The sequence below is a fragment of the Populus nigra genome, chromosome 14, assembly GCF_951802175.1.
Source record: "Populus nigra chromosome 14, ddPopNigr1.1, whole genome shotgun sequence".
Taxonomy (NCBI): domain Eukaryota; kingdom Viridiplantae; phylum Streptophyta; class Magnoliopsida; order Malpighiales; family Salicaceae; genus Populus; species Populus nigra.
This window is the reverse complement of record NC_084865.1, coordinates 309,890-335,522: the sequence shown is the minus strand read 5'-3', so window position 1 is coordinate 335,522 and position 25,633 is coordinate 309,890. Positions and strand designations below refer to the sequence as shown.

General features: G+C 36.8%; 4 protein-coding genes and 1 pseudogene across 5 annotated transcripts; 2 read left to right on the top strand and 3 right to left on the bottom strand.

Annotated features, from left to right (window-relative positions):
* The first annotated feature begins 582 nt into the window (after nt 1-582).
* On the top strand, nt 583-2,533 carry LOC133672310 (UDP-glycosyltransferase 74E1-like; annotated as a pseudogene).
* A 5,227-nt stretch (nt 2,534-7,760) lies between these two features.
* LOC133673060 (UDP-glycosyltransferase 74E1-like) lies at nt 7,761-9,660 on the top strand. Its single transcript, XM_062093681.1, has 2 exons — nt 7,761-8,501; nt 8,755-9,660. Exons 1-2 carry the CDS (start codon nt 7,845-7,847, stop codon nt 9,502-9,504), a joined length of 1,407 nt encoding a protein of 468 aa, XP_061949665.1. The 5' UTR covers nt 7,761-7,844; the 3' UTR covers nt 9,505-9,660.
* Nucleotides 9,624-15,942, bottom strand: LOC133673058 (uncharacterized). The gene is made up of 14 exons (XM_062093678.1): nt 15,151-15,942; nt 14,743-15,055; nt 13,798-13,944; nt 13,585-13,673; nt 13,373-13,465; nt 12,901-13,027; nt 12,496-12,560; nt 12,192-12,366; nt 11,871-12,065; nt 11,704-11,751; nt 11,348-11,494; nt 11,181-11,263; nt 10,559-10,674; nt 9,624-10,073 (listed from the first exon to the last, which is right to left on the bottom strand). Exons 1-14 carry the CDS (start codon nt 15,720-15,722, stop codon nt 9,991-9,993), a joined length of 2,253 nt encoding a protein of 750 aa, XP_061949662.1. The 5' UTR covers nt 15,723-15,942; the 3' UTR covers nt 9,624-9,990.
* Nucleotides 15,943-16,095: 153 nt separating this feature from the next.
* Nucleotides 16,096-20,020, bottom strand: LOC133673059 (integrin-linked protein kinase 1-like). Of its 2 annotated transcripts, none has more exons than XR_009834947.1 (12): nt 19,414-20,020; nt 19,155-19,229; nt 18,960-19,067; nt 18,528-18,613; nt 17,984-18,104; nt 17,797-17,876; nt 17,523-17,585; nt 17,298-17,416; nt 16,992-17,077; nt 16,716-16,840; nt 16,452-16,557; nt 16,096-16,332 (listed from the first exon to the last, which is right to left on the bottom strand). XR_009834947.1 is itself a non-coding variant. In XM_062093679.1 (12 exons), exons 1-12 carry the CDS (start codon nt 19,837-19,839, stop codon nt 16,326-16,328), a joined length of 1,428 nt encoding a protein of 475 aa, XP_061949663.1. In that variant the 5' UTR covers nt 19,840-20,019; the 3' UTR covers nt 16,096-16,325. The 2 variants fall into 2 exon arrangements, 1 of the variants encoding a protein (XP_061949663.1); XM_062093679.1 differs by having other exon boundaries at nt 16,452-16,583; nt 19,414-20,019.
* Nucleotides 20,021-22,464: 2,444 nt separating this feature from the next.
* On the bottom strand, nt 22,465-24,426 carry LOC133672377 (large ribosomal subunit protein uL2m-like). Its single transcript, XM_062092772.1, has 2 exons — nt 24,236-24,426; nt 22,465-23,269 (listed from the first exon to the last, which is right to left on the bottom strand). The coding sequence occupies exons 1-2, from the start codon at nt 24,363-24,365 to the stop codon at nt 22,755-22,757; spliced, it is 645 nt and encodes a 214-aa protein (XP_061948756.1). The 5' UTR covers nt 24,366-24,426; the 3' UTR covers nt 22,465-22,754.
* Nucleotides 24,427-25,633: the final 1,207 nt, after the last annotated feature.

The following is a 25,633-nucleotide window of genomic DNA, read 5'->3' as shown; positions in this document are numbered from 1 at the left end:
GACTTTGTTTAAAAACGCATTTAAATCAAAGTGGTGGTGATAGAATCCAGGGAGACATATTAAAATTTTTTAATTGTACAAGTAAGGAGCAATAAAGTTTTAATGATAAAAGATTTATCCTTAAAAACATCAAAAGTAATTTTATTATTTTAGGGTGTTTCAACAAGTAAAAATCATTTTTTGTTTTAATTTAAATATATTTATTTTTATTGTCAATATATATACTAGGACTTTAATTTCGTATCAATAGCAGGTTTAAATAAATGGGTAATATACATGTTTGTAATCTTTGTTCTGTTCTTGATTCCTACAGGAGCTCCTTGACTCGATTAAATCTAATGCCTTTTAATAATCCCATCCAATTATCAACGATGACGCCTAGACTTATAAAAAAAAATGTAGTGTAGTGTTAAAAAATAAAGAAAATAAATTGAGTAGCCTCCAAGCTTTGTAAACTTGGTTACCACGTTTGTTCCTTCCTGACCATGACTACGGTCCACTCCTACAATTTAGATACAACATGCTTACATATATAAAAGTAGTAATTCTCCTCAGGACTCAGGAGAATGGAAGGCAAATAGACAGGGTTGGTTAGAGAAATTAATGGAGAAGCAAGAAAGAAAGAGTAAGAGTCATGTACTGGCCTTACCCATTCCTGCTCAAGGTCACATTAACCCTATGATGCAATTCTCCAAGAGCCTTGCCTCCAAAGGACTCCACGTCACAATAGTGATATTCTCGAGCATGGTGACCAAGAATACCCGCCGACTTTGCTCCGTCGAAGTTGTGACCGTAGATTTTGTTAGTTATGAAGGCAAGCTTTCCTCAGATGACTATACTCAAAACAATTCCGAGCTACGGTGACACGAAAATTGCCAGAACTCGTTGCAGAACTAAACAATTCTTCTGGGCATCCAATAAGTTGCCTTCTGTATGACTCCCACTTGCCTTGGCTTCTAGACACAGCTAGGCAGCTTGGCCTCACTGGGGCTTCGCTCTTCACACAGCCATGTACTGTTGAAAATGTCTACTACAACGTTCATGAGATGCAGCTAAAGATTCCACCAGAGAAGTTGCTGGTAACAGTTTCACGTTTGCCAGCACTTTCACCACTAGAGATTACCGATCTACCATCATTCGTGCAAGGTATGGATTCAGAATCAGAATATTCATTTCTAGCTACTGAACCATGTGGTCGGTCAGTTTTCAAATTTCAGGGAAGCTGATTGGATCTTCGTCAACACTTTCAGCACCCTGGAGGAAGAGGTACAACTAAAGATCTCCTCTATATATGAAATGCATGTCTTGATCTTAGTACATATATAAATTTAACAAAGCAAACAAATGTGCAATCAAACAAGCAACTAGTCAACAATTGATTGACAAGCAAAGCAACATATACGAGAGCAGCAATGCTTCAAATTCCTATTTAAATTATTTCTTCATAAGAGGATACCATATTTTCAAAGTATGCTCCTTTCACTTCCGTGGCACTCAAAATTTTGTTGATTTCCATCAGGCGGTAAACTGGCTGGCAAGCCAAAGGTCAATAAAGCCAATAGGACCATTGATCCCATCATTTTACTTGGACAGGCAGCTGGAGGACGATAAAGAGTACGGTCCCAGCCTCTTCAAACCCAATCCGGACGGGTGCAATGAGTGGCTAGATTCAAAGGAAACTGGCTCAGTGGTTTATGTGTCATTTGGAAGCATGGATGCACTGGGAGACGAGCAAATGGCAGAAATTGCTTGGGGGCTAAAGAGGAGTGACTGCTGCTTCCTGTGGGTAGTCAGAGAATAGGAAAGGAAAAAACTTCCAAGCAACTTTGTGGAGGAGTCATCAAAGAAATCTCTGCTTGTGACCTGGAGCCCACAGCTAGAGGTTCTGGCTCACAAGTCTGTTGGTTGCTTCATGACTCATTGTGGTTGGAACTCAACACTCGAGGCGTTGAGCTTAGGAGTGCCAATGGTGGCAATGCCACACTGGACTGATCAACCAACAAATGCAAAGTGCATTGCCGATGTTTGGCATGTAGGCGTTAGAGTGAAGGCAAATGAAAAGGGGATTGTCACTAAAGAAGAGGTAGAAGGGTGTATAAGGGTGTATAAGGGAAGTCATGGAAGGTGAAAGAGGGAATGAGATGAGAAGGAACTCTGAGAAATGGATGAAACTAGCCAAAACCGCAGTAGATGAAGGCGGAAGCTCTGATAAGAATATTACGGAATTTGCAGCAGAACTTGCAAGGAAGTTCCATGAAACCAAAGATTCAAAAGTGTGAAAGCATACATATGCATGGCCTTAAAACTTTGAAAATGCATCTTATTTAGCTGATGTAGTTTGCCTCAATCATAAACTTGATTGCACATCCACCATATGCAAAAGCATGATTTCTCAATCTGAAGAATAAACTTGCAAAGAGCATTTTATTTCCAAAGGCACGAGATATAACTGTCACACCCAGTATATCGATTTTTTGTTCTGTACTGTGTACCTATATCATTTATATATTCATCAGAATTCACTTTTGAAGCACTAGCAAGCATGTCCAGCTTTATCAATGAGCTGGGAAAACCAAGGTTACTTGTATATATACGACCCCAACAGCTATGGGTCAGGTATATAGCCCCACGTCAAAAAAATTGCCCAAAAACTCATCTACGGGTCCTAATCACGTTAGATGGCATGCCATTTAGGTAGGGTACTATCCGGACAACAGCAGGAAAGAATTCTTTTTAAATAAGAGGTATAACTGTGTTCAATTGGATAGTTTTTAAATTATAATTTATAAATTCTTTTTAAATTATAACTATAAAAATTACTATATTACCAAACAAACAGTATATGTTTGCATTTTGAGTGTGTTTATTAGACAAAAATCCTAAATGGGAGAAAATAAAATTGAACGCAGCCCATTGCATCGGGTGTTTCATATATCCATTTCTACGAGCAAAAGTCGTTGCTTTTTTGGCCTTTGCCACATGCAATATGCTATAAAATAAGCCACTTGTAGATTAAATATCTATCGTTGGATGATAGATAGTTGTCAACATGGAATGAGTAATCAGTAGGTAGCTAGTTCTTCGTCCCCAAAATTGTAAGGGGGGAGAAGGAAGGGAAAAAAAGAAGAGAAAAATTGAAAAGAGGGAGGAGTATAGAGGGGTTGGAGTTGAAAAAAAAAAAAAAAGCCAAGCTGAAAGCTGAAATTAACAGCTATTGCTGGTCTCTTGTGGATTTTATTGGTGAAACAAATATTTTTCCTTTTCTTCAAGAGCAGGACCATCATCTTTCCAGGTATGTTCCTTTTTTTTTTTGTTATTAACACTTCAGCTTGCTTCAATGAATTCATACAATGTATGGGTATTTTTGTTTGTATAAAAAGAAGAATGACGACAGAATGGAATTGATTTCTTTTTGAAAAGATGTTTAGAAAAAGTTCCAATTTGATTGATCCTGATGAAACCAGCTTCACTAAAATCAAAATTCTGTGTGTAAAAAGCTTGCATTAAAATTATGAGGAAGCTTGCATAAAAACACCAGGGATGTTTCCCAAGCCTAGAGTCGCTGCATCATATAACATTTCCTGAGTCTCTTTTTCTCTGTCAAAACCATTACCTTGATTATTCTTGCATGCTGACTGGAACCGAACATTTCCTTGTTTAATTCCTGAATTGAGGGAATCAGAAGAACCACTTTTCTTAGTAGTGTTAGCTACACCACCACTAGCTTGCAAGAATTTCTGTTTCCTTGTTTTGCTTCTAACATCCCTGGTGTTTTCCTTGACCGCTTCTGAGGAGGCCTGCTGGCTGCACTGAAAGCTCAAAGGGGCTGGTAAACGGACTTGTGTATCACTGGCCTTTTCATCAATGGATACATGGTTAGAGGTTATATCTTCATTTTTATCAGCAGTTGATTTAGTAACAGGGGATGAGCCGGTGTCTTTCAGAGATGTGTTTCTGTAAGAGTCAGTTACAAAAGTGGCAATTAACTCAGGTACAACCTCTGATATGTCATCGTGCGCCAAAGCAGGTTTATCTTTCATCACTTTCTTCCCTTTTCTGTATGAAGATTTTGGGCCAAGTCTTCTGATTCGTCTGAGCTTTTCTTTTTTCTTTCCTTTAGTTCCATTTCTACCACTTCTTGGGGTTCTGCCAGGTTACGTATGAAAGCAGAAAAGAAGTTCTGCAATAGGTTTTGGTCTAAATTCAAGGTTCTCGCTATTTTGGAGGAGGGCCTTGAAACCTGGGCTGAAGAAGTGTTAAGCCCTAATACACTTGGGTCTATAGCCTTGTTGATTAGCCTTGTTCCTTTCACCTGAGAATTTGAATGGCCTGTGATGCCTTTTTTGACGAGGCCCACTCCTGTAATTGAATCTGCTGAGACATCTGTGCTACTATTACTATCAGCTACCTCTTGCGCGTTTTTCCTTACTTTGTCATAGTGTAGCACTGCAGAAGGCGGCTGATATGGAGCAACATGCAGTTGCTGATCTGTTGATCTTTCGTCTGGAGGTTATGTGTTACCTTAGTTTCAGGAAAAAAGCAGGCGGTTTTGAAAATTGTGTCAGTGTTGTCCAGGCTGTTTGTTGATCCAGTGTGCCCTTGACAGAGGATGAGAGAGAAATCGCTCTCCGTATTCGCCTTTTGTTGCTCTGTTAAAGTAATATCCGTTGCACAGCAGTCACCGCCAGGGTCAGTAAACTTTGTGCCCACTGCCGTAGCCTCATCTGGAACTGCAAATTCGCTGCATGACTCTTCATCTAATGTTTGAGTGCATGTTGCATCTATTGAATGTTTGATTGTGGTAAGCAGGGGTCTAAAATCTGGCTTCATTTCCATGATTGAGATTTAAAATTCATCGCCATCTAGAACCAGCAAAACACGTTCATTTAAAGTCACAAAAGAGGTTGTGCACATCAACACTTTTACTCCCGTGAGAGAGCCTTGGCTCATGCTGGTAATATTGTATCCAACCATCTTCCCTGCGTACTCAACAATGGATTCAATACATATGCGGTTTCAACCTATTAGAGGTAGTCCTAGTATAGACACTCACACAAATCTGTCTATAGCTTTTGCTCCCTTTTTCCATGGTTTCAGATGAGAGAATGATGTTTTCCTTACAAAAGATCTATTTGTCTGCTCTTTCTCCATAGATTCTCTATTTGTAAAGAAAGGTGACGATTGCTTGACTTGCTCCCTGAAAATGAAAGCCAGCTGCCTGCTTGACATTTTTTAGAACCATATGCTCAAGGTGAGCATAGTCCACGTCTGTGACTATATATCCTACTAAACTTCTTAGAAGCCATTTCTTGTCATCGGGGAAAGACTCATACACCACCGTCTTCTTTGGATGCTTTCTAACAGAGAGAGCTTCAGCAAAGGTCCGGGTTTGCTGTACAAACGTGCGTGATTGCCTAGGAGAGCACACAAATGATCGGAGAATATGCACAACTAGAATTTTAGTAAGCAATTGATTTAGTAATTAAGAACACGGCTAAACATTAAAAAGAAAAGAAACAAAGATGACGTCAGATAACTTATAATCTGAATGTGAACAAAGCAAACTTAAACTGACTTCCCTAATAACTTGTTAAAAACAAATTGTGAACCCCCGCGTGTAAAAAATAGAACCAAAAGTAGTAAAGTTTTGAAGTGTAATGAAAGTTTGGGATAAAAATAATAAAAATAATAAAATATGAGGCATGTAATGGAAGAGATTACCTCCACAAAAGAATTTAAAGATATTATTGAAGTTAAAATGAGAATTGTGAATTTTAATTTAAAATTTATAACGATAATAAAATTGATAACGGATTTATATGGATAATAGAATAAGAAGAATTTAAAATAAATATCTCTAGAATGAGAAAATAATTACGAGGAATTAAAATGAAAATGAAAAATAAAATTTAAGAAAGAATTGTACAGAACACTCATTAAAATTTTGCGTGGAATAATAAAAGTCCATAAGTAATATATAGAAGGTAAAAATAAAAATAAATAAATACAAAAAGGCTTTTAAAAAAGAACATTTAATAAAATATATACTTTCCTCGTAATTTATTTTTATTCTTTACATTGCTGTGTTGATATATACCACTCGTGTTTGACTTCCAACAGGTTTCACCTCTTGCATGAATTTGGTTATTAATTAGTCTCTCTAACTTTTATCTTAAGCAAGTCTCATACATTGATTCACCGTTTCCTACTCAGGTTCCCCGACAGCATCCGATAAGTTCTTCGTCCAAGGAAGCCGGAGACAACAAAGCAAACGAGTGTGCGATCAAGCAAGCAAGCAAGCAGTCAACAGCTGATTGACAAGCAAAGAAACATATACGAGAGCAAAAATGCTTCAAATTCCTATTTAAATTCCGTTTTCGTTGTTCATAAGATGATACCATTCTTTCAAAGTATGCTCCTTTTACTTTCTTATATCGATCGCGAAGATTTTATTCCTTAAGATATAATTAATTAAAGCCATTTTCTAAATGCTTGCAGATAAGCCCAACGAAAAGAGAAAGAAAGGGAATCTTCATTTTGAACTTTCCAAGACGATTGAAAAAAAAAAAAAAAAGAAGCCGGCCAATAAGAGAGAAAAATGGGGGTCGAATAGGTACAATTCAAGCTATATTGCTTCCCTGTAAAGTCTCTAGCATTCAAACTTCAGGGTCCCGACAGTAAGTAGAAGATAATTTAATTTATTCGATTGATAATGTGTGTAAATTGAAAAATATTATTAAAATAAAAAGTAGTTTGAAATACTTGTTAAACCGCATTATTAAACAATACCCGGAGAAATGAGCATTGTTAGAGGGTGTTTAGGAATGATAGTGGTTATTTTTTAAAATATAATTTATTAAAAAATAAATTTTAAACAAAAAAAATTATTTTCATCAAACAGTATTCAAAACTATTTAAAACACAGTTCCGAGGAACACCAAAAACTCCAAAGAGTAGGCAGCCAGCAAAATCAAAGGCCTAATAACAACAATTAATATTTAAAGCCTATCAATACTGATCCAAATTGCATGTGATGTTTCATTGTGATAAGATTCAGAGAAGGATTGGGATGCTTTTAATATTTTAGTATGATGAATAATCTTAGATATTTAACCCTAGAGATTGGGTTCTTAAATTAATTTTTTATGTTTGATATTATCATAAAAAATAAATTAAAAAATATGTTTTACTATTTTTATACTTTACTAAATAAACTGGAAAATAACTTTTAAATTTTTAATATTTTTTAAGTATATTAAAAGAATAAAGATCAAAACTAACAAATAAAAAATTTAAAGGAGATGAGTTAGAAAAAAAAATTAATTTTATAAAATATTTCAAATAAAATAAATAATAATCAAAAGAATAGCAACTAAATCTAATAGATAAATAATAATTAAAAAACAATAATCAAAATAAATAAATAATAATCAAAAGATTGAGACATAAAAACAATTTAATAAAATCAAATTCTAGGTATTGAAATTAAAAAAAATCAAAACAAAATATATAAAGAACTAAATTCAATAAATAACAAAATATTTTTGAATTTTTACACCTTCTAAAAAATTCACCAAAAATAAAAATAAAAAACACTTTTCAAAAAAAGCTAAATTTTCTAACCATTTTTAATGATAAACAAACCACTTTTCGAGGCGGCCTACGTATGGAGACAAGTCAAAAGTCACCATATGCATTCGTATGCCAATACGTAGCCTGCCTTATCTAATCACAGTACCAATTGATTGTTTCTTCAAACCACACACATTCATATATATATATGAAGTAGTAGTTCTACTCAGGAGAGTGAAAGGGAAATAGACAGGGTTTGGTTAGAGAAATTAATGGAGAAGCAAGAAAGAAAGAGTAAGAATCATGTACTGGCCCTACCCATTCCTGCTCAAGGTCACATTAACCCTATGATGCAATTCTCCAAGCGCCTTGCCTCCAAAGGACTCCACGTCACAATAGTGATCTTCTCGAGCATGGTGACCAAGCATACCCGCCGACTTGGCTCCGTCGAAGTTGTGACCGTAGATTTTGTTAGTTATGAAGGCAAGCTTTCCTCAGATGACTACTCAAAACAATTCCGAGCTACGGTGACACGAAAATTGCCAGAACTCGTTGCAGAACTAAACAATTCTTCTGGGCATCCAATAAGTTGCCTTCTGTATGACTCCCACTTGCCTTGGCTTCTAGACACAGCTAGACAGCTTGGCCTCACTGGGGCTTCGCTCTTCACACAGTCGTGTGCTGTTGACAATGTCTACTACAACGTTCATGAGATGCAGCTAAAGATTCCACCAGAGAAGTTGCTGGTAACAGTTTCACGTTTGCCAGCACTTTCACCACTAGAGATTACCGATCTACCATCATTCGTGCAAGGTATGGATTCAGAATCAGAATATTCATTTCTACTGAACCATGTGGTCGGTCAGTTTTCGAATTTCAGGGAAGCTGATTGGATCTTTGTCAACACTTTCAGCACCCTGGAGGAAGAGGTACCACTAAAGATCTCCTCTATATATGAAATGCATGTCTTGATCTTAGTACATATATAAATTTAACAAAGCAAACAAATGTGCAATCAAACAAGCAACTAGTCAACAAGTGATTGACAAGCAAAGCAACATATACGAGAGCAGCAATGCTTCAAATTCCTATTTAAATTCTTTGTTCATAAGATGATACCATATTTTCAAAGTATGCTCCTTTTACTTCTGCGGCACTCAAAATTTTGTTGATTTCCATCAGGCGGTAAACTGGTTGGCAAGCCAAAGGTCAATAAAGCCAATAGGACCATTGATCCCATCATTTTACTTGGACAAGCAGCTGGAGGACGATAAAGAGTACGGTCCCAGCCTCTTCAAACCCAATCCGGACGGTTGCAATGAGTGGCTAGATTCAAAGGAAACTGGCTCAGTGGTTTATGTGTCATTTGGAAGCATGGCTGCACTGGGAGACGAGCAAATGGCAGAAATTGCTTGGGGGCTAAAGAGGAGTGACTGCTGCTTCTTGTGGGTAGTCAGAGAATCGGAAAGGAAAAAACTTACAAGCAACTTTGTGGAGGAGTCATCAAAGAAATCTCTGCTTGTGACCTGGAGCCCGCAGCTAGAGGTTCTGGCTCACAAGTCTGTCGGTTGCTTCATGACTCATTGTGGGTGGAACTCAACACTCGAGGCGTTGAGCTTAGGAGTGCCAATGGTGGCAATGCCACACTGGACTGATCAACCAACAAATGCAAAGTGCATTGCCGATGTTTGGCATGTAGGCGTTAGAGTGAAGGCAAATGAAAAGGGGATTGTCACTAAAGAAGTGGTAGAAGGGTGTATAAGGGAAGTCATGGAAGGTGAAAGAGGGAATAAGATAAGAAGGAACTCTGAGAAATGGATGAAACTAGCTAAAACAGCAGTAGATGATGGCGGAAGCTCTGATAAGAATATTACGGAATTTGCAGCAGAACTTGCAAGGAAGTTCCATGAAACCAAAGATTCAAAAGTGTGAAAGCCTACATATGCATGGCCTTAAAACTTTGAAAATGCATCTTATTTAGCTGATGTAGTTTGCCTCAATCATAAACTTGATTACACATCCACCATTTGCAAAAGCATGATTTCTCAATCTGAAGAATAAACGTGCACAGAGCATTTTATTTCCTAAGGCACGAGATATTACTGTCACACCCAGTATATCGATTTCTTGTTCTGTACTGTGTACCTATATCATTTATATATTCATCAGAATTCACTTTTACAGCACTAGCAAGCATGTCCAGCTTTATCAATGAGCTGGGAAAACCAGGGTTACTTCTATATATGACCCTAACAGATATGGGTCAGGTATATAGCCCCACGTCAAAAAAATTGCTCAAAAACTCTTCTACGGGTCCTAATCACATTAGATGGCATGCCATTTTATCGTTAAATAAACTATTCGTCAGGTAGGGTACTATCCAGACAACAGCAGGAAAGAATTTGAAGGAAAATTTTTTTACATCTCCCTCTCTTCAGTTGCTTTGGCATCTTCCGTCCAACTGCCTAATTTGACAATGTCTTCCACAAGAATCTTTCCATCTGTTCGATAGAAAATGATCTCGGTATCAGTTATACAAGGTAAAAAAGAAAACAATACTAAATTTAGCAAATGCGCAACAAAATGACAAGAAGCAGAGAGAAACTACAAGGTAGAAGAAAAGCATCATGTTAATTTTCTGACCCTTGATAGATTTCCACAAGCAACTCAAAACACCCAATTGGATTGAGAAAATTATCTGTTGACTAGGTTCTTGGTAAATAAGAGGCATAACTTGTTTGCTTTAGCGGCGAAGAAATATTTTTTCATGTGGCATGGTAAAAAGAGGAAAAATGATAAGATGTCTTTTATAATTACGCAAAATAAGATGTGGCTTCTTAGAACCAAAACCAGTTTGCATGTAGGAGCTGAGCTCAAGAGAACGAATGCATTAATCCTCTCATAGGAAGAAAGAGATGAATGTTGAAACATGCAGACACATTCAAAATGATAAAAGCATAAACAAAAAATAGAATGACTAGCCGACCTCTATCTTTGGAAAGATTGCTGATGAGTTCTTGGATGCCTTCCTTGCCTAATGTATCCTTCAAGTACATCGCAGCAGCTGCCACCTCCTCAGGAGTAACTTTCCCATCATAATCCCTGCATACAAGTAAGATTACTGGATGCGAGTGCAATCACCGGATGGAGTTCATAAACCATCTTATTCCCTGTATTTGCATCCCTCTGCTGCATACTAGTCAACAACACTCATTTCTGAGACATTCCTTAGGCCCACTCCAGTCTATCACCTAATGCTAGTTCAACAGACTACCTCTTGGCTACTTCAGGTGCAAGAAGTCATGAATTGTGAATGCTAAGTTCATTTAGAACTACATTCAATGACCTGCCCACCCCAGTCTATCACCTAATACTAGTTCAACAGACTACCTCTTGGCTACTTCAGGTTCACGAAGTCATGAATGGTGAATGCTAAGTTCATTTAGAACTACATTCAATGACTTTGAATTGATGGGGCCTCTATAGACTCTGCCCATTACACATAATTAAGTTTTTTAGACTTTATCATAAAATAAAATGCAAGCATTCAAAGCACCTACAGGGAAAAAAAAGAGAGCATTATAACTAAAAACAAAACATTGCTGCACCTGTCGAGTATTCGCCAACGATCACCAATTTTGGCATCCACATCATCAATTTCTTTCTCAAGATTTTGGAGCATGCCATCAACCTTAAAAACAAAAGGCAGCATAACAGTTAATAGCTAGAAAGATTTTACAAAATGTAGATTTGAGAAGTAATCTGAGAGCATTACCCTTTCTATTAGTGCAGAAGAAACCTCATCTCGTTCATCCGCTTCAGAAGCTCGATCAGTTTCCTCTCGGGCAGCTCTATATGCCTTAACAGCCTCCTTTTCACCATCATTTCCCTCTTTTTTTACCATGCTATTATAAAGTTCTATCTGAAAACATAAAATGATCAAAAGAAGAGCTGAGTGATCATGCTGTTACAAATCCAGCTCACATTTCCATGACCTATAGGTAAGAAAGACTATGCACCACACAGTTCACTTGATTTCTCAAGCAAATAGATGAAAAATAATAGACACACATACCAGAAATTGCAAATCAATAAAACCATAAGACATTAGATACTCAAGGTTTATAGTACCTCCTTGTTGACAAGGCCCAGGAACTCCTCACGCTCTCTGCTTACTGACTGCAAGAATAGTAGAATATAGAATTGAAAAACTACAGAGAAGATCACCAAAACTATGATGGAAAGAAACAAATAGCAAAACCTTGACCACTAAAACTTGGTAGCATGACAATACTTACAGATGCTGAAGCTAAAACAGCCAATGCACGACTAAGTTCACAGAGATGCTCTTGTTTCTCCAATGTACTTGCTCTAGCCAGTTCTTGCGCTTCTCTTGCTGTTGACAGGGTCATCTCTTTCAAAGCTACATCCTCTTCACTAACTTTAGACTCTTTCATTCTGGCACGCTCTTCTTCCTCGTCCTCTTCTTCCTCCTATAAGTTATCAATTGAGAAAAAGCTTAGGCACTTCAAAAGAAATATCAATGGCCACAAATTTATGAAGAAATAAATGCTCTTATGCTGCTAACTATATGAAGTAAACTGCAGCCAATTTTCAACCTTGATCATTTCTTCCTGCATCTCAAGGTATTCCAGTTTCCTTCTTCTTTCTGAAACAGAATCTTCAGATGGTAAAGCAGTAACACCAACAGTATCCACAACCTCATCAGGTAAGGAAGATAGTGTTGCCCGAACAGCTTCCTCAGGTTTCAATTTTCCAGATACAGTGAAGGCCCTGCACGTGTTACACAGGCCATAAAACTCAGAGGGAGTAACAGGCTAAAATATACATGAGAAGAAAAGGTTTCCTGTGGAACAAAATGATGAGGAAACAACAGGATTAATGTAAGAGGAGAGGATTCACCTTGAAAGGATCAAAAGGGAAGATGGCACAGAGTGATTGAGAGACAGATCCAACCAATCATGAAGCTGAAAGGAAAAGTCAAGAAGTTAACATACCAGTACATGGATATTCAATTTGTAATATTCAATCACATACCAGTAAGGATGATTTACAATGAAAACTAAGAGCAAACAGTTTCCTTGAACTCAAACCCCCACCCCCTTTTAGGAAAAAAATTGTTGAAACAATGGAGTTACAGAACTGAAAAGGTTTGTTAATAATTCAACATAAGCATACACCAACCCAAAGTTTATATATGCCATTTTAGATATGCAAACAAACATATTCTTGAAATCATCAACATCCGTTTAAACCCTGAAAAACTGTATAATGAAATGGAAAAAACAAGGTGTTAAACACAAAAACCTGTTGCCGCATTTCTTCAACTGAGAGCAATCCAAGCATGCCTCGCTCCCTACAATCTTCACGGAGTTCAGCCTCCGAAAGAGACTCCACACCCTCTGCTTGAATTAACCTGTCATCATTCTTAATCCTGGAAACAGAATAGCATGATGAACCAACAGGATAATCTCTTTAGTGAAAATCAACAGAAGCAGAGAGGTTAATCAAACACAACTAAGTTCTTCATATCACTTAAAACAACCAAATATTTTTCTTACTATCAAATTCCAGATACAGAAAGCTCAATAAACTATTGAGTTAACCACCAGTATCTAGAAACTTTACTATGCCATGATCCATGCTAAAATAAGAATCCACTTTAGCACAGCCAGAGTACCCTCATTCTGTCTCCCCTCAGGTCAACCCAATCTATTTGGTCCTAAGTGAGGTAACAGGCACTCATCCATTCGTTCAGAGCAAAAAACAAACAGCTAACCTCTGGAGTCTTTTGCGGAGCATGTAACGCAAATACGCATCTGTTCCAAAAGGACTGATTCCCATGTATTTGCACATATTGACCAATCGAGGCCTGGAAGAAGGAAAATACAGGAAAGGGAGAAGCATGTTCCTCAGCAAGCAGATAATATATGTATTGAGCAAATCAATAAGATGCATTAAAATAAAAGGGACATTAAGAAAAACACCAACCTGCTGATATTGTCCAAAGTTAATTCATCATTGAAAAGCTTAGCAAAGCCCAAAATTTCATCATTAGAAACAATGGAGCCTCTCCTAACCTGCAAAATTATTGCAGCGTGTAGTGGTGAATATAAACATGAACATAAATTAAAAACAAAAAAAAAAGAATTGAAAAATAAACAAATTATCCTGTGGAGTGGAAGCTAAAGCTAATTTTCTTACGTTGTTCAAAAAATCATCAAGATCTTCAGCAGTTTTCTTAATTTCTCCACTTCGTGAGTTCTGAACTTCCTTAGCCATTTCTTTCACTGTATCCTGAAGAAACTTGGCATATTCTATTCTTGCATTTAGCCTCCTTTTCAATGCTTCCTAAGTTGACAAGAGAGCAACATCTGTGGTTAAAGGGGGCAAAAGAAGAAAAACCCTGAACACAAGCAAAGTTGCATATGCATATGGAATTGGGGTGAAAACCAGTCCAACCAAGCCAAGCATTGATGTGTTCAGTCCTGGTTGGTTAAAGCTTGTTGATTTCAAACTCAAACAGACCTAAAATCTAGCTCTCAAACCTAGCTTCAGCTTGTTAAGGGAAGGAGCTTGAGGTTGCCCTTGTTATTAAACTAAGTAATTATATGAAGAAAGAACTATAGTAAACTTTTTCAATATCCGACTAGGATACAAGAAAGCTTACAAAATGCAAAGAAAACATGCATCCTTTGGTAAAGTAACATGCATCCTTATTTTATTTTTCATTTGAAATTTCATGTGAATGCAACCAATATCAATCAGTAGTTAACAACTATAAACAAGCCAGGTACCAAGTTTAATCAAAGCCCATCCTCAAAAATGTTTGAGGGCCAAAACAACTGACCACAGCATGGTTTGAACATGGATATTCACTAAAAAAAGTCTCAAATCAAGCTTCAATATGTTTTTATATATCTATAACAAGCTAAATTCAGCATTGCTCATAGTGAACAAAATTTATTTGCAGCCCGATTATAAGTGAATATTTGTGGATACATATTAGCATAACATGTCTGTTCTAACATAAACTAATTTCATCACTGTACTCATTTCAATAAAACTAGAGACACAGTAAAGATCTCAAGCATAACATTAACCAACAAATAAATTATAGAGAATTGCAATGCCCACCAAAATCCATACCTGCTCTTTCATCTTGTCTTGAAATGTAGATGGCAACATGTTAGGGAACAACTTCAAAAACACCGGTAACAGAAACTCCATGAACGGAACAATGATAAAAACAGCAAATGGAACTAATCTGAAAATATCTGCAGTAGTTCTCGTCAACTGTTGCCTCTCCCTCCTCGACAAACTCTTCCCACCCGCAAGTTTTAACAACAATCTCGAACTAATCCTCACATCAGCCCACAATAGCTTAAACCCTAACCAATAATGCTGCAATGTCGACACAATTTCATGCTTCCAGTGCACAAGTTTCTTCGCCCAATCCTCCCTAAAAACCCATAAAAACACAGATGTCAGTCCACATAACAAAACACACCACTTAACACAACACAAAAAGGAAACCTTTTTCATCAAGTTTTCAACCTGCTCATCGACGCTACAGCTCGTAAAGCCGGGCCAAGACCAAGAAGAGCAGCCCAAGTTCTCTGCAAAACCGACTTCTCAGCTTTCATAGATTCATTCAACCTCTTCGCCTTCGCCTTCGCCTTCGCCGAACTCAATCCCTCCACCGCTTGATCACACTCATCCGCTGACGCCTCTTTCCTCTTCTTACCAACCATTTCCTTACCCTCCTCGTCATCACTGTCATACTCCGGCGGCAACCTCTTGACCGCCACCGTCGACGCATACCGAACTAAAATTCCATCTCCCAACCTAAACCTCCCATCCACAAAACGCGGACCGACCAAACTCCCATTAAAGCAATACCCAACATTTCTTACACCAGAATATCCAAAATATTCGGCTTTTTTCACTGTTTCTCTCAACCGATCGTCGGAATTAAAATGGTAACTCGCCGGACAGCTAAAACATCGGGAATCGGAAGAGTGGAGTGCATCGGCGATGGACTGGAAACTCTGAAGAGAACGAGTTGACGAAGGATTGAAGTAGTAAGAAGCCAATTTATTCCTTCTGAAAATTGCTCTGGCAGCCATTTTCTCATTTCTAGAGAGAATTTTTTGAGAAAATAATAATAAGAGAGGAGCAAGGAGGAGGAGGGTTTTAGAGGGGGATACAGGGGAGGGTGTAGTTATAGTGTGAGGTAAGGGTGCATGGTTGTGTAGTGAGGTGGCAGGTTATGCCGTTGGATTTTGTACGAGGATTGGTTGTTGGTTCGGTGTCAAGATGTGACAGTTGTCAGTCAAAGACGTAATCTTGAACAATAAGACCGGATTTTTTATTTTTTATTATTTTTCTTTTTTGTATTCTTTGTTTTTTCCGGTTTTTATTTTTTCAGTAGAAGTGTATTCTTGAGCAACAACACAACAAGACAGGAAGTTTCTTTGTTTTTTTTCCTTTCTAAATTGATGACGACCAAAAATATGAAGTAAAATTTCTATTTCAATCCATGCAAGGAGCGCATATTATACATCCAAAGAAGCATGAGAACAAGGGGCAGCAACTCATTTTCATTTCAATCCCCAAGCCTTCGTCTCCTACATTCATTCTAATTAAAGAAAATGTATGATTATCACTGTGTGATATGAAGCTCCGAAACTCTTGCTTTCTTCGACGATAATCTCCGGTCTTCTTCCATGTCATTTCCTGCACACAGCAAGCCATAATCATATGAAACATTGAATGGGAACGATGAGGTAAGACACAGTGGTCTATGGAGAGACTATAAATTGCTGCTTCGGAGATGCAGGGCAAGAGATGCATACCATGGAAGCTTAAAGGTATCTTTCAACCATCCTTGTTTTGAACAGTTGGAACAGATTTTGTCCAGTCTTGTGATGATCTCAGAAAAGGTTGGTCTACCACCAGGTTCTGAAAGCCAACATTCATCAATCAACCTACATGAAGATCAAGATGGTTCCCACAAAATTTTAGGCTACTCCCTTGAGGTTCTTCCACTCATTCTTAGTTGTGGGACAACTTTCTATTCAATCTGCAAAAATAAAATTGAGGACAGGATTCAAACTTACTCTCTTAAATCTGGAGGGTAGCTTCTTGATTTGATCTTAAATGGTGGTCTCTGGTTTTCTAAGCACATCAATTTCACAGCCTCTCCAGGAGACTTGGGATAGAAAGGCTGCACTCCCTCAAGCATCTAAGCTCAAACAAAAAAACAAATACAGGAAAAGACCTGCTCAGCGCTCAAACCCTCAAGTTAAAACCATCCACTGTGCAAGGAATAGCAGTAATACATGTGAAGGAAACAGGAAACTAAAGCCAGCTTGCCAAATTAGACGGCAAAGTACCTCATACAAAACGACTCCGAAAGAGTATGCATCGACGCTTCTATCAAATATTTCATCTTTATAAATCTCAGGTGCCGTGTATACATCTGCAAAGCAACACCATAACTTAAATTCAAGTCAAGAGTAACAACTTCAAAGTTGCTCGCTGTTCGCAACGCATAATGAGATAGAAGAGAGTTCTACTCTTGAAAGAATGCTGAAAAAACAGCAAGGAATCACTACTGCTGTGAGCATATTCTGTATGTTTTATGTTTCATCCTTACAAGAACACCCTAGACAACATTGAATATTGTAAAAAAGACTTACTTGAATGGTCAATAATAGTCCCTGGAGCTACTTTGGCTTTGTCAGGTGAAATGTTTGACAACCGTATCAAACCAAATCCAGCTACCTTCAATAGACCACCATCATCCAGCAAAATATTTCTGGCACCTTACCAAAATTTCCAATATTACAGAACAGTACATCTTAGGAACCACAAACCAGCTTGCAATTTACACATCACTTTAACTTCTGCATTTGTTGTCTTACCTTGGCTTTAAATCGCAATGGATGATCGGATATGGCTTGCATTCGTGTAGGTAGTTTATGCCCCTGATAACAGAACACCAACCAACACATCTTAAAAATGGAAAAGATAGAGACTTATTTAGAGGAATGTAAAATAGGACTATCATCTATTGGAAGCATTCTTAACTAATCTCTCTGCACTTGTGGACATGATCTGTGCTGTGTATTTCAGGGACAAATACAGAATTCGGTAATTGAACAAGCAAAGTTTTTTTATTCAAGAATTCAAACTTGCCTAGCAATATCAAGAGCAAGTCTCAAAGCTTTAGATGGGGAAAACCGCCCTTTCTTCTGAAGATAACTTGCTAGGTCACCCTGAAATATAGAATTAATACAGTTAAAACTACAGAAAGAAAGCACTGAGTCTTAGTTGTACATATATCTGTGAACACAGGAGGGAGGAGGAGGAGAAGTATGCTTACTTTTGAATGATATTCTGCTACAATCATCAAGGGAAAATTTTGGGTCACAGCTCCAACAAACTGAATCAAATTCGGATGTCGAACTTTTTCTAATAAGGTTAGCTCGTGTTTGAAAGATTTTCTGTCATTCAATGCCAAAAAGGGATAAAGAAACATTAGGGGTAAAAAACCCTCCATGTCTTAGAACCCAAATTACTTGGCCACAATCAGCAGAGTGCAAAGCAATTCAAGCAGCGTAAAACAAGTTTAATTATGTGAAATGACATGAAATTCTGAACTGCCCGTGCTCTATCTCAAGCATATGTATTCATTTGTCAGTCAAAGGCAATCTAACCAGGCAGTTTAATCAGAACAGTCACAAGTAAACATGCATGAACCTCTATTTCTTTAAAAACCAACTCGAAATACCAGCCGCAATGGTTGATATCATACTAAGAGCACGAGTGAGCATGGGAGAATGGTTATTCAAGATGAATCAAAATTCAAGACTTGATTCCGAAACCAGAAAAAAAAGAAAAGAAAAAAGAGGAAAGGGATCACCTACATGCTCTCAGGGTCTGCACAACGTTCCTTTTCAAGTATCTTCACGGCAACCTTAGTACCATTCCATTTAGCAACTTGATACATTCCCTGTTATAGAAGTTACAGACTTGTAATCATGGCAGAACATCACATGAAATAGTAAACAACGTAAGTTAAGAACTTGATGTTATTGAGGTTACACCTCTTTATTTGCTTTTGTTAAGGAACAGAGGATCTGCCAATCAAACTCTATGTTGGTTTACCTAGCTATTTCCACAAGATCATCTACCAACTACCAACTAAACTAGATTATCCAAAAAAAAAAACTACCAACTAAACTACAGTAAGCCAAACAAGATTTCTTTTCAAGCATCATTAAGAGCTAACAGATGACGAAAAAAAAGTTGTCATTACAAGCACAAATTACTGAAATTGAAGGGGAGTAGGACCATGCCTTTGCAATGCCATCAGCTTTTCGAACTTGAAGTTCCAATGGGTTAAGCTCATACTCCGGAATTTCTCGAGGATTTGCCACAGCCATAGGTGTCTTCCTGGTGGTTTTCTGAAATAATCCCCATATACGTAAACACCAAATCTCAAACATAAACAGAAGATTTAGAAAATCAAAGAAATATCTAGACATTTTTACCGGGGCTTTAGCTCCTCTTGCCTTCAAAATGTTATAAACTTCAACATTCCCATAATACTTGGCATCGGCACACACCTATCAGCACACAAAAAAAAAACCCAAATTTCACAAACTAAAACATAACAAAATCAAGTAATATAACACTTGGAGCGGGGCTATGAAAATGTAACTTCTCATTGTTCCGTTTGTTTTAGCTTGGATACTAAGCCAATTCGGCACGGTGGCCGCGCAAACTGATTAGAGAATACTAATATATTACCGTGCTGCCCCATCGATCACGAGCATCGATATTAGCCCTGCGACTCAAAAGAAGCTTAACAACTTCAACATGACCTTCACAAGCTGCAATATGCAGAGCAGTTCTTCCATCCAAATCGATACTATTAACATCAACACCTTCATCCAACAAATCTTCAACTCCTTTAACGTCTCCTCTACTCGCCATGAATAACAAATGCATTGTGGAATCCAGATTCTCCGGTACACTCAACTGTGCATGATCATGAAGTGGACTTCTCCGTATTGGATCCAAAGAAGACTGTCTTCCAAAGCTAAACCTCAAGTTATTCCTCCTAGGATCGAGGGAAGATTGTCGTGAGAATTGCCTGCTAAGTGACTTTCTCAATGATCCTGTCGAAAACTGACGTGAGATTCCTCGCTTTAGTTGGTTCGCAAGTCCTTCCATGCTTGCTTGAGGGATCGAGAGCGATGAGGAAACACTCTCGATACCTTGCTGAGAAAGGAGGATGGGTTGGAGGAAGATGAAAAGAGAATGAGATCCGAGATAGATGGGAGGGGAAAGAGAGGGGGAGAGGATTTTGTGGACGATAAACCTGTTACTTATACTCTGTGTGTGAGTGTCTATATATATATATATATATATATATATATATATATATATATATATATATATATATGTTTCTGAATTGTGGTTATGGGTACCGCCTGTCTGTGGGCTGTATATGAGTTGGGCGTGTTGGACGCGGCAAAAGAGTGAAGTGATATCTTTCAATTTATCATCATGAGTTTACTAAAATGACTTGGTCATCATTAGTTTTTTTTTTTATAAAAAAATAATTCATAGTTGTTCAATGTTTTTTTAATCGGTTCTTGGACCGAGTCTAACATCTTTGAAACCAGGATAATAATTCCAAGAAAATCTATTCTAGGTGGTGTGATATAAGATTTAATATAATTAAATAAGAATAAAATGTGATAAGCGGTAAGAAAGTAGCAGAAAGCTAATGATAAGTGGCACCTTGAATCTTGGGTAAAGGCCAATTCTCACGTTGTCTCGTTTCACACCTCCATGGATGCTAAAGCGGGAGAAGATTCGAGCTAGCAAGTGGCTGATAAGACAGATACAGTGAGACAGACCGCTTGACAAGGCAGTGGTGTAGACTAGCAAAGTCTTCATGGACATGCCACGACACCATGGAGAAGCCTCGTATGTGGAGGAGGCAACATGCACGCACCTCCTCAAACATTATATTCAATGCTTGTCCCTTTCGTCCGCGAGACAAGATTATCCATCTCTCTCTCTATAATGCCAGGACTCGGTAAAACATTATAGTGCCTTACGTCTCATGATTTGTGATTTATAATATAATTGGAAATCCTTTTCCTGAGTGTTCTTGCATCAAATCAATTAGAGATTTAATAAAATTGCAATTTGAGCATTGGTTGATGCTTGCCGACATCCTAGTTGTACAACTCCCGTGTTCAGCTGTTTATGTCTAATCGGTACGAAAAGCTTTTGTGATTGCTTCGAAATGTCCTTGACAAAGACACAAGGGAAATTGCACCCATCGACGATGCCGTTTTGGACTCTAGGAAGGAATGGCTTAGATTCTCAAAATAAGACCACTTGTACGAGTAGAAAGCGTTGTTACTAAACCTAATTTGGATCTGGTCGATTTAAGATTTAAGTTTGGGATTTGTGCAGGTTAACGTGCGAGATGACACGTTAACTTAAGTTATGATATTTTTTAAAAAAATTAACTTTGAAAAAACATTTCGATAAAAAAAAATTACATGAAATATCTGATATTTTGATTGTTTTTTCGATTTAAAAAGCTATACTTTAAATCCCTAATTAAACTAAAATTTTAAAGCATATAAAATAATACTACTGACCTCATATATAATATACTGCAAAACCAAATAACACGCATGTCGTTCACTGAGTTAGAGTTATCGAGTCGCTCATGGCTGATTTGGAATCCTCAAGTCACAAAGCCAAGTGGATCTTCACTCATGGATTTTTCAAAAAAGATAATAAAAAATAATAATTTGAAGTAAAATCCAACTCAAGCAAAGCTCCAGGTCAACCAGTCACTAGATTAATTTGTCGGTTGAATTTTATAACTATAGTTGAAAGATAGGAGGCTTTAATGCCATCTTACTTGGCATTATTCATGGAAGGAGTAAGATATGAATGTAGGAATCCATTGCTGAAGAATCCCTACAGGAATGAAGCCTGGTTGTATACAATGAATGGTAAAGAATGATTCACGCCATGCAAACCTCTCCATTTGATTTTTATGAAGATACCAGTGAGAAAAGCAGAATCATATCCAAGTCCATGTTTGATTTTGTTCATATTGACAGAAATATACGACAAACATTATGTCAGTTCAGCTGAAGAAAGAGATTTCAATCAGTCTCAATAATGAAGACCTGTTAAAACATTTGAAGAGATTAATGACTTATCGAATAATGGCATTAGAGCTCAACTCTTAAGAGACTTTTGTTTCAGACAAGCACATGATGGCCAGGATGATATGGTAGTGGATGGATAATGGAACAGAGAGCAATGCTTTCCTGTTTTCTAAAGCTCCCATGCTGTTAGCTGCATCTCAGAGTTTCGAATCTAGCACTTACCTGAATTTTATTTTCGCGTTTCTATCTTAACGGTAGAATATCAGGATCATGAACAGATATGGAGACCGAACCGAGTCTCTAGGGCATCATCACGCATCATGACAATCCAACTTCCATACAATTTTTAGACTGCCATCTTACAGTCAAGTATCTCTAACAAAAGATGAACTTCCATAATATCATTTGATGTATAATCCAAATCATGCATCAAAAAAATCTCAAAACAAAATTAAATCAAAACAAGGAAGTTTGTCAAATATCTCAAAACAGGAAAAGTTTCAAACTTAAAAAAAAAAATTGAATTATCATAGATGACAAAAGATCTTCTGCAATCATTTTATTTACACAGAACAAACAATGCTTATCATCGCTTACTGAACAATTCAAACTTCTTCTCAAATTAAAGGACTGCCCAAAGACTGAGACATAATTTGAACAGTGAATCTAGTATCCATAGAAAACAGTTCACAAGATTGATAGGTTCAAACAGCAAACAATAGGGACAAATTTGCAGCTGCATGCATGAAGCACTCTCTATCATCCGTGTTCTATACTGAACATAATAATCTAGATTTATGGCAGTAAATAATTTGATGGACATAGAAATTCTAGCCTTAAAACACTTTCTTGATGAGAAATCACAAGAACTACCAGCATTTGAATGTTCAAAGCTGCATGCCAAAATAAACGAACCAAACAAAGAAGATGGCTGCAAAACTACTTTCTGCGCTTGAGTGGACCAGTCTTGTACCCACCTTTAGTTGGCTTACCCCATGGTGTTTGGGACACCCTTCCCAAGGACCCACTACTTTTGCTCCGACCCTCACCACCACCATGAGGATGATCTACTGGATTCATTGCCACTCCTCTAACTGTTGGTCTTCGACCCAACCACCGGCTCTGTCCAGCCTTCCTAAGCTTTTGATCCTTGTGGCTGGGGTTCGAAACAATGCCAATTGTAGCCCGACACCTTGAATCGATCTTTTTCACAACACCTGAAGGCAGCTGCACCACAGTGATGGTTGGTGATGGCTCTTTCAGAATCTTTGCACTAGTACCTGCAGCACGAACCATCTTGCCACCTTGACCGGGGTTCAACTCAATGTTATGTATTATCGTTCCAATACGCATAGCACCAAGGGGCATGCAACTTCCAATTTGTGAATTGATATCAAGATGCAGAAGTTGTTTCATCATGTCCCCACGCAGTGAATTAGCATTTCCAGCTACATCTATCGTAAGAAAAAAAATTATCTCATTTATGCTAATAATAACACATCATAAGAAAGAAAGATATCGATCCATCATGACAGCCTTATTAAATTTTTCCTCTTTTTGAAAAGAAGCAAAACTACAAAATCAATAACAAGATTCAAACTTTCCAGTTCCCTTTATTCCTTGATTGATACGTTCTTAAAAAGACGTTTTTTTAATTAACAACGTCATCTCAATTTTTACAATTTTCCATCCATCTGCTCTTTTGACTGAAATAATGTTAGTTACATATTTTGAGTTCAACTTGAACGGCACATTAGCAAGAAGGCGTATAATTGGCACTAAGATACTTGTAAATCCAAAAGCTACCTATTAAAAAGAAAGCCCTCTCTTCAATAAGCTTAATAAAATTATACACTCTTTCAATTCCCATTTCCCTTCTTCCATTTCTCATAAACCAGCCAGCAAATATCCTAAAAAAAAACCCATCTTTTTCCATGCCTCAATTCGCTAAGTCACCATAATAACACCACGAAGTTTGCTTCTTTTTCAACCCCTCATCCATTTCCCTTCTCATAAAACTACCTACTAAAAAGAAAAGAAAACAAATCCCTCTCTTCAATAAGCTTAATAAAGACTTAACCAGAACGGGTGTTGTCTATTTTCCCCTTTGGCATTTACCAAAGCACCAATTAGATGCAAATCAATTCAGTTCCCATTTTGATTCATTAATTTCTCAGCATACAAAACCTCAAAAACCTCATCTTTTTCTATGCCCTTAACTCAACATGTCAACCATTTTGACACCACAAAGTTTACTCCTTTTCCCATCCCCCTCCACAAATAACAAAACCCACTTTTCATTCTCATCAATCAAGCCAAAAAACAATTGAATTTTAAACAAAAAAAAAAGTAAAGAAAGAAAATGAATCTGAAACCTGGGATTTAATAACTGAGAGTGAAAGAAAGAAAAAAAGTAGTACTGGCGGAGAAAAGGCGGAGAAAAGCAGTGGTATTGGTGATGTTGCTGCTGCTGTTGATGTTGTTGGGATGTTGAAGGACCCTGTTGAAGAGTGAAGAAGAAGCTGTGCGAGCTCTGCTCCATAGAGCCATTTTTTCCTGTTCTTTGGAGAGATCTCAGAGTCTAGCTGTGCACAGAGGCTTTAGAGTGTTTTAGGAAGTTAATGAAACGACACCGTTGTTTCTTATGTCAGCTCTCGGGTTTTTTTTAGAATTATTAGGGCTAGTTTGTAATATTGCATATAATATAAAAGTCGTGGCTGTTTTATTGTAATAGTAAGATTTTTGAAAAAAATTTCATTTGGTCCTTGAATGTTGTTTTAGTGCAATTGAACTCAAATTAGAGCCAAATTGAATATTTTTATAGGTGAGGGTTGAATTGAAAGATAGGAAACTAAAATGCAAAATAAAATTAATCTGAGTGGCTCGTTCAAATTTATTTATGAAGTACATTTTGATTTTTTTAGACAATAAAGATGACTAGCTAGCTTTATTTTTTTCAATTTTTTTTTAGTTCTTATTTTATTTTTTTAATAATAATGCATTGTTTGACCTGTCATTTTTTTTTTAAAATAAATCAGTTTATATTTTAATTAGGTTGTGATGATTTTTTTAAGGTTATAACTTTTCTAAAAAGATTGAATAAATCAATTAATAGGTAAAAGGATCCCTAAATTGCTAGAGGATATATATTTTTATATGGCATGCATGTGAGAAGACAAAAGGTAATGTATATATAGCATAGTCGTTGCCTCGTGAGTATGAAGAAAGAATTAATAGTTTTTCACTAGCTTAGCTTAAACTTATACGCACGAGCCTATTATGTTTATTTTATTGGTTAGTAACCCTTATTAAAGTTCATTATATAAAAACTAGAAGAAGTTTTTAATTTTTCAACAAGGGATTGAAAGCTTATTAATATATGTATTTTATATTCACAAGAAAAAAGTTATATTTTTTAAATTTAGGATAAAAATTCCTTTTAGTTTAAACACTTTAATTTAAAAGGAAAAGATAATATATTTTCAATATAAGATAAAAAAATCTTTTGAAATAATCTTTTTAAAATTTGTTATTTATAACATGTATAATCTATATCCACATAAATTATTTCTTATGTTTTTAATGTGGAAGATTAAAACCTCATTTTTTTTTTAATTTTCCTGGGTTTATATGGTCAACGGATTAAGTCTAATAACTATGGTATTAGGTTGGTGTTTTTAATATTAGATTGGTTAAGGAATAAACTGCATGAATTGATTTTATTTGTTTTTTGTTTTTTATAGGGTTATCACCGTCTCAAATAAGTTTTTATTCTTAGGTTGATTCTCAATTTTGTTACTATATATTTTTATTATATA

What these genes read in the sequence shown, in the direction of transcription:
- LOC133673058 (XM_062093678.1), bottom strand. Translation starts at nt 15,722, where the DNA reads ATGGCTGCCAGAGCAATTTTCAGAAGGAATAAATTGGCTTCTTACTAC. An exon ending in TCCCTTTTGATCCTTTCAAG is followed by an intron (nt 12,367 to 12,495) that starts GTGAATCCTCTC and finishes TAACACGTGCAG; the next exon opens with GGCCTTCACTGTATCTGGAA. An exon ending in CAATCTTTCCAAAGATAGAG is followed by an intron (nt 10,074 to 10,558) that starts GTCGGCTAGTCA and finishes TCTATCGAACAG; the next exon opens with ATGGAAAGATTCTTGTGGAA.
- LOC133673059 (XM_062093679.1), bottom strand. Translation starts at nt 19,839, where the DNA reads ATGGAAGGACTTGCGAACCAACTAAAGCGAGGAATCTCACGTCAGTTT. An exon ending in CTTGCTCTTGATATTGCTAG is followed by an intron (nt 17,586 to 17,796) that starts GCAAGTTTGAAT and finishes TTCTGTTATCAG; the next exon opens with GGGCATAAACTACCTACACG. An exon ending in CATTGCGATTTAAAGCCAAG is followed by an intron (nt 17,417 to 17,522) that starts GTAAGACAACAA and finishes GTAAGGTGCCAG; the next exon opens with AAATATTTTGCTGGATGATG.
- LOC133672377 (XM_062092772.1), bottom strand. Translation starts at nt 24,365, where the DNA reads ATGGCTCTATGGAGCAGAGCTCGCACAGCTTCTTCTTCACTCTTCAAC. An exon ending in TCTCCGCCTTTTCTCCGCCA is followed by an intron (nt 23,270 to 24,235) that starts GTACTACTTTTT and finishes TTCTTACGATAG; the next exon opens with ATGTAGCTGGAAATGCTAAT.
- LOC133673060 (XM_062093681.1), top strand. Translation starts at nt 7,845, where the DNA reads ATGGAGAAGCAAGAAAGAAAGAGTAAGAATCATGTACTGGCCCTACCC. An exon ending in TCAGCACCCTGGAGGAAGAG is followed by an intron (nt 8,502 to 8,754) that starts GTACCACTAAAG and finishes GATTTCCATCAG; the next exon opens with GCGGTAAACTGGTTGGCAAG.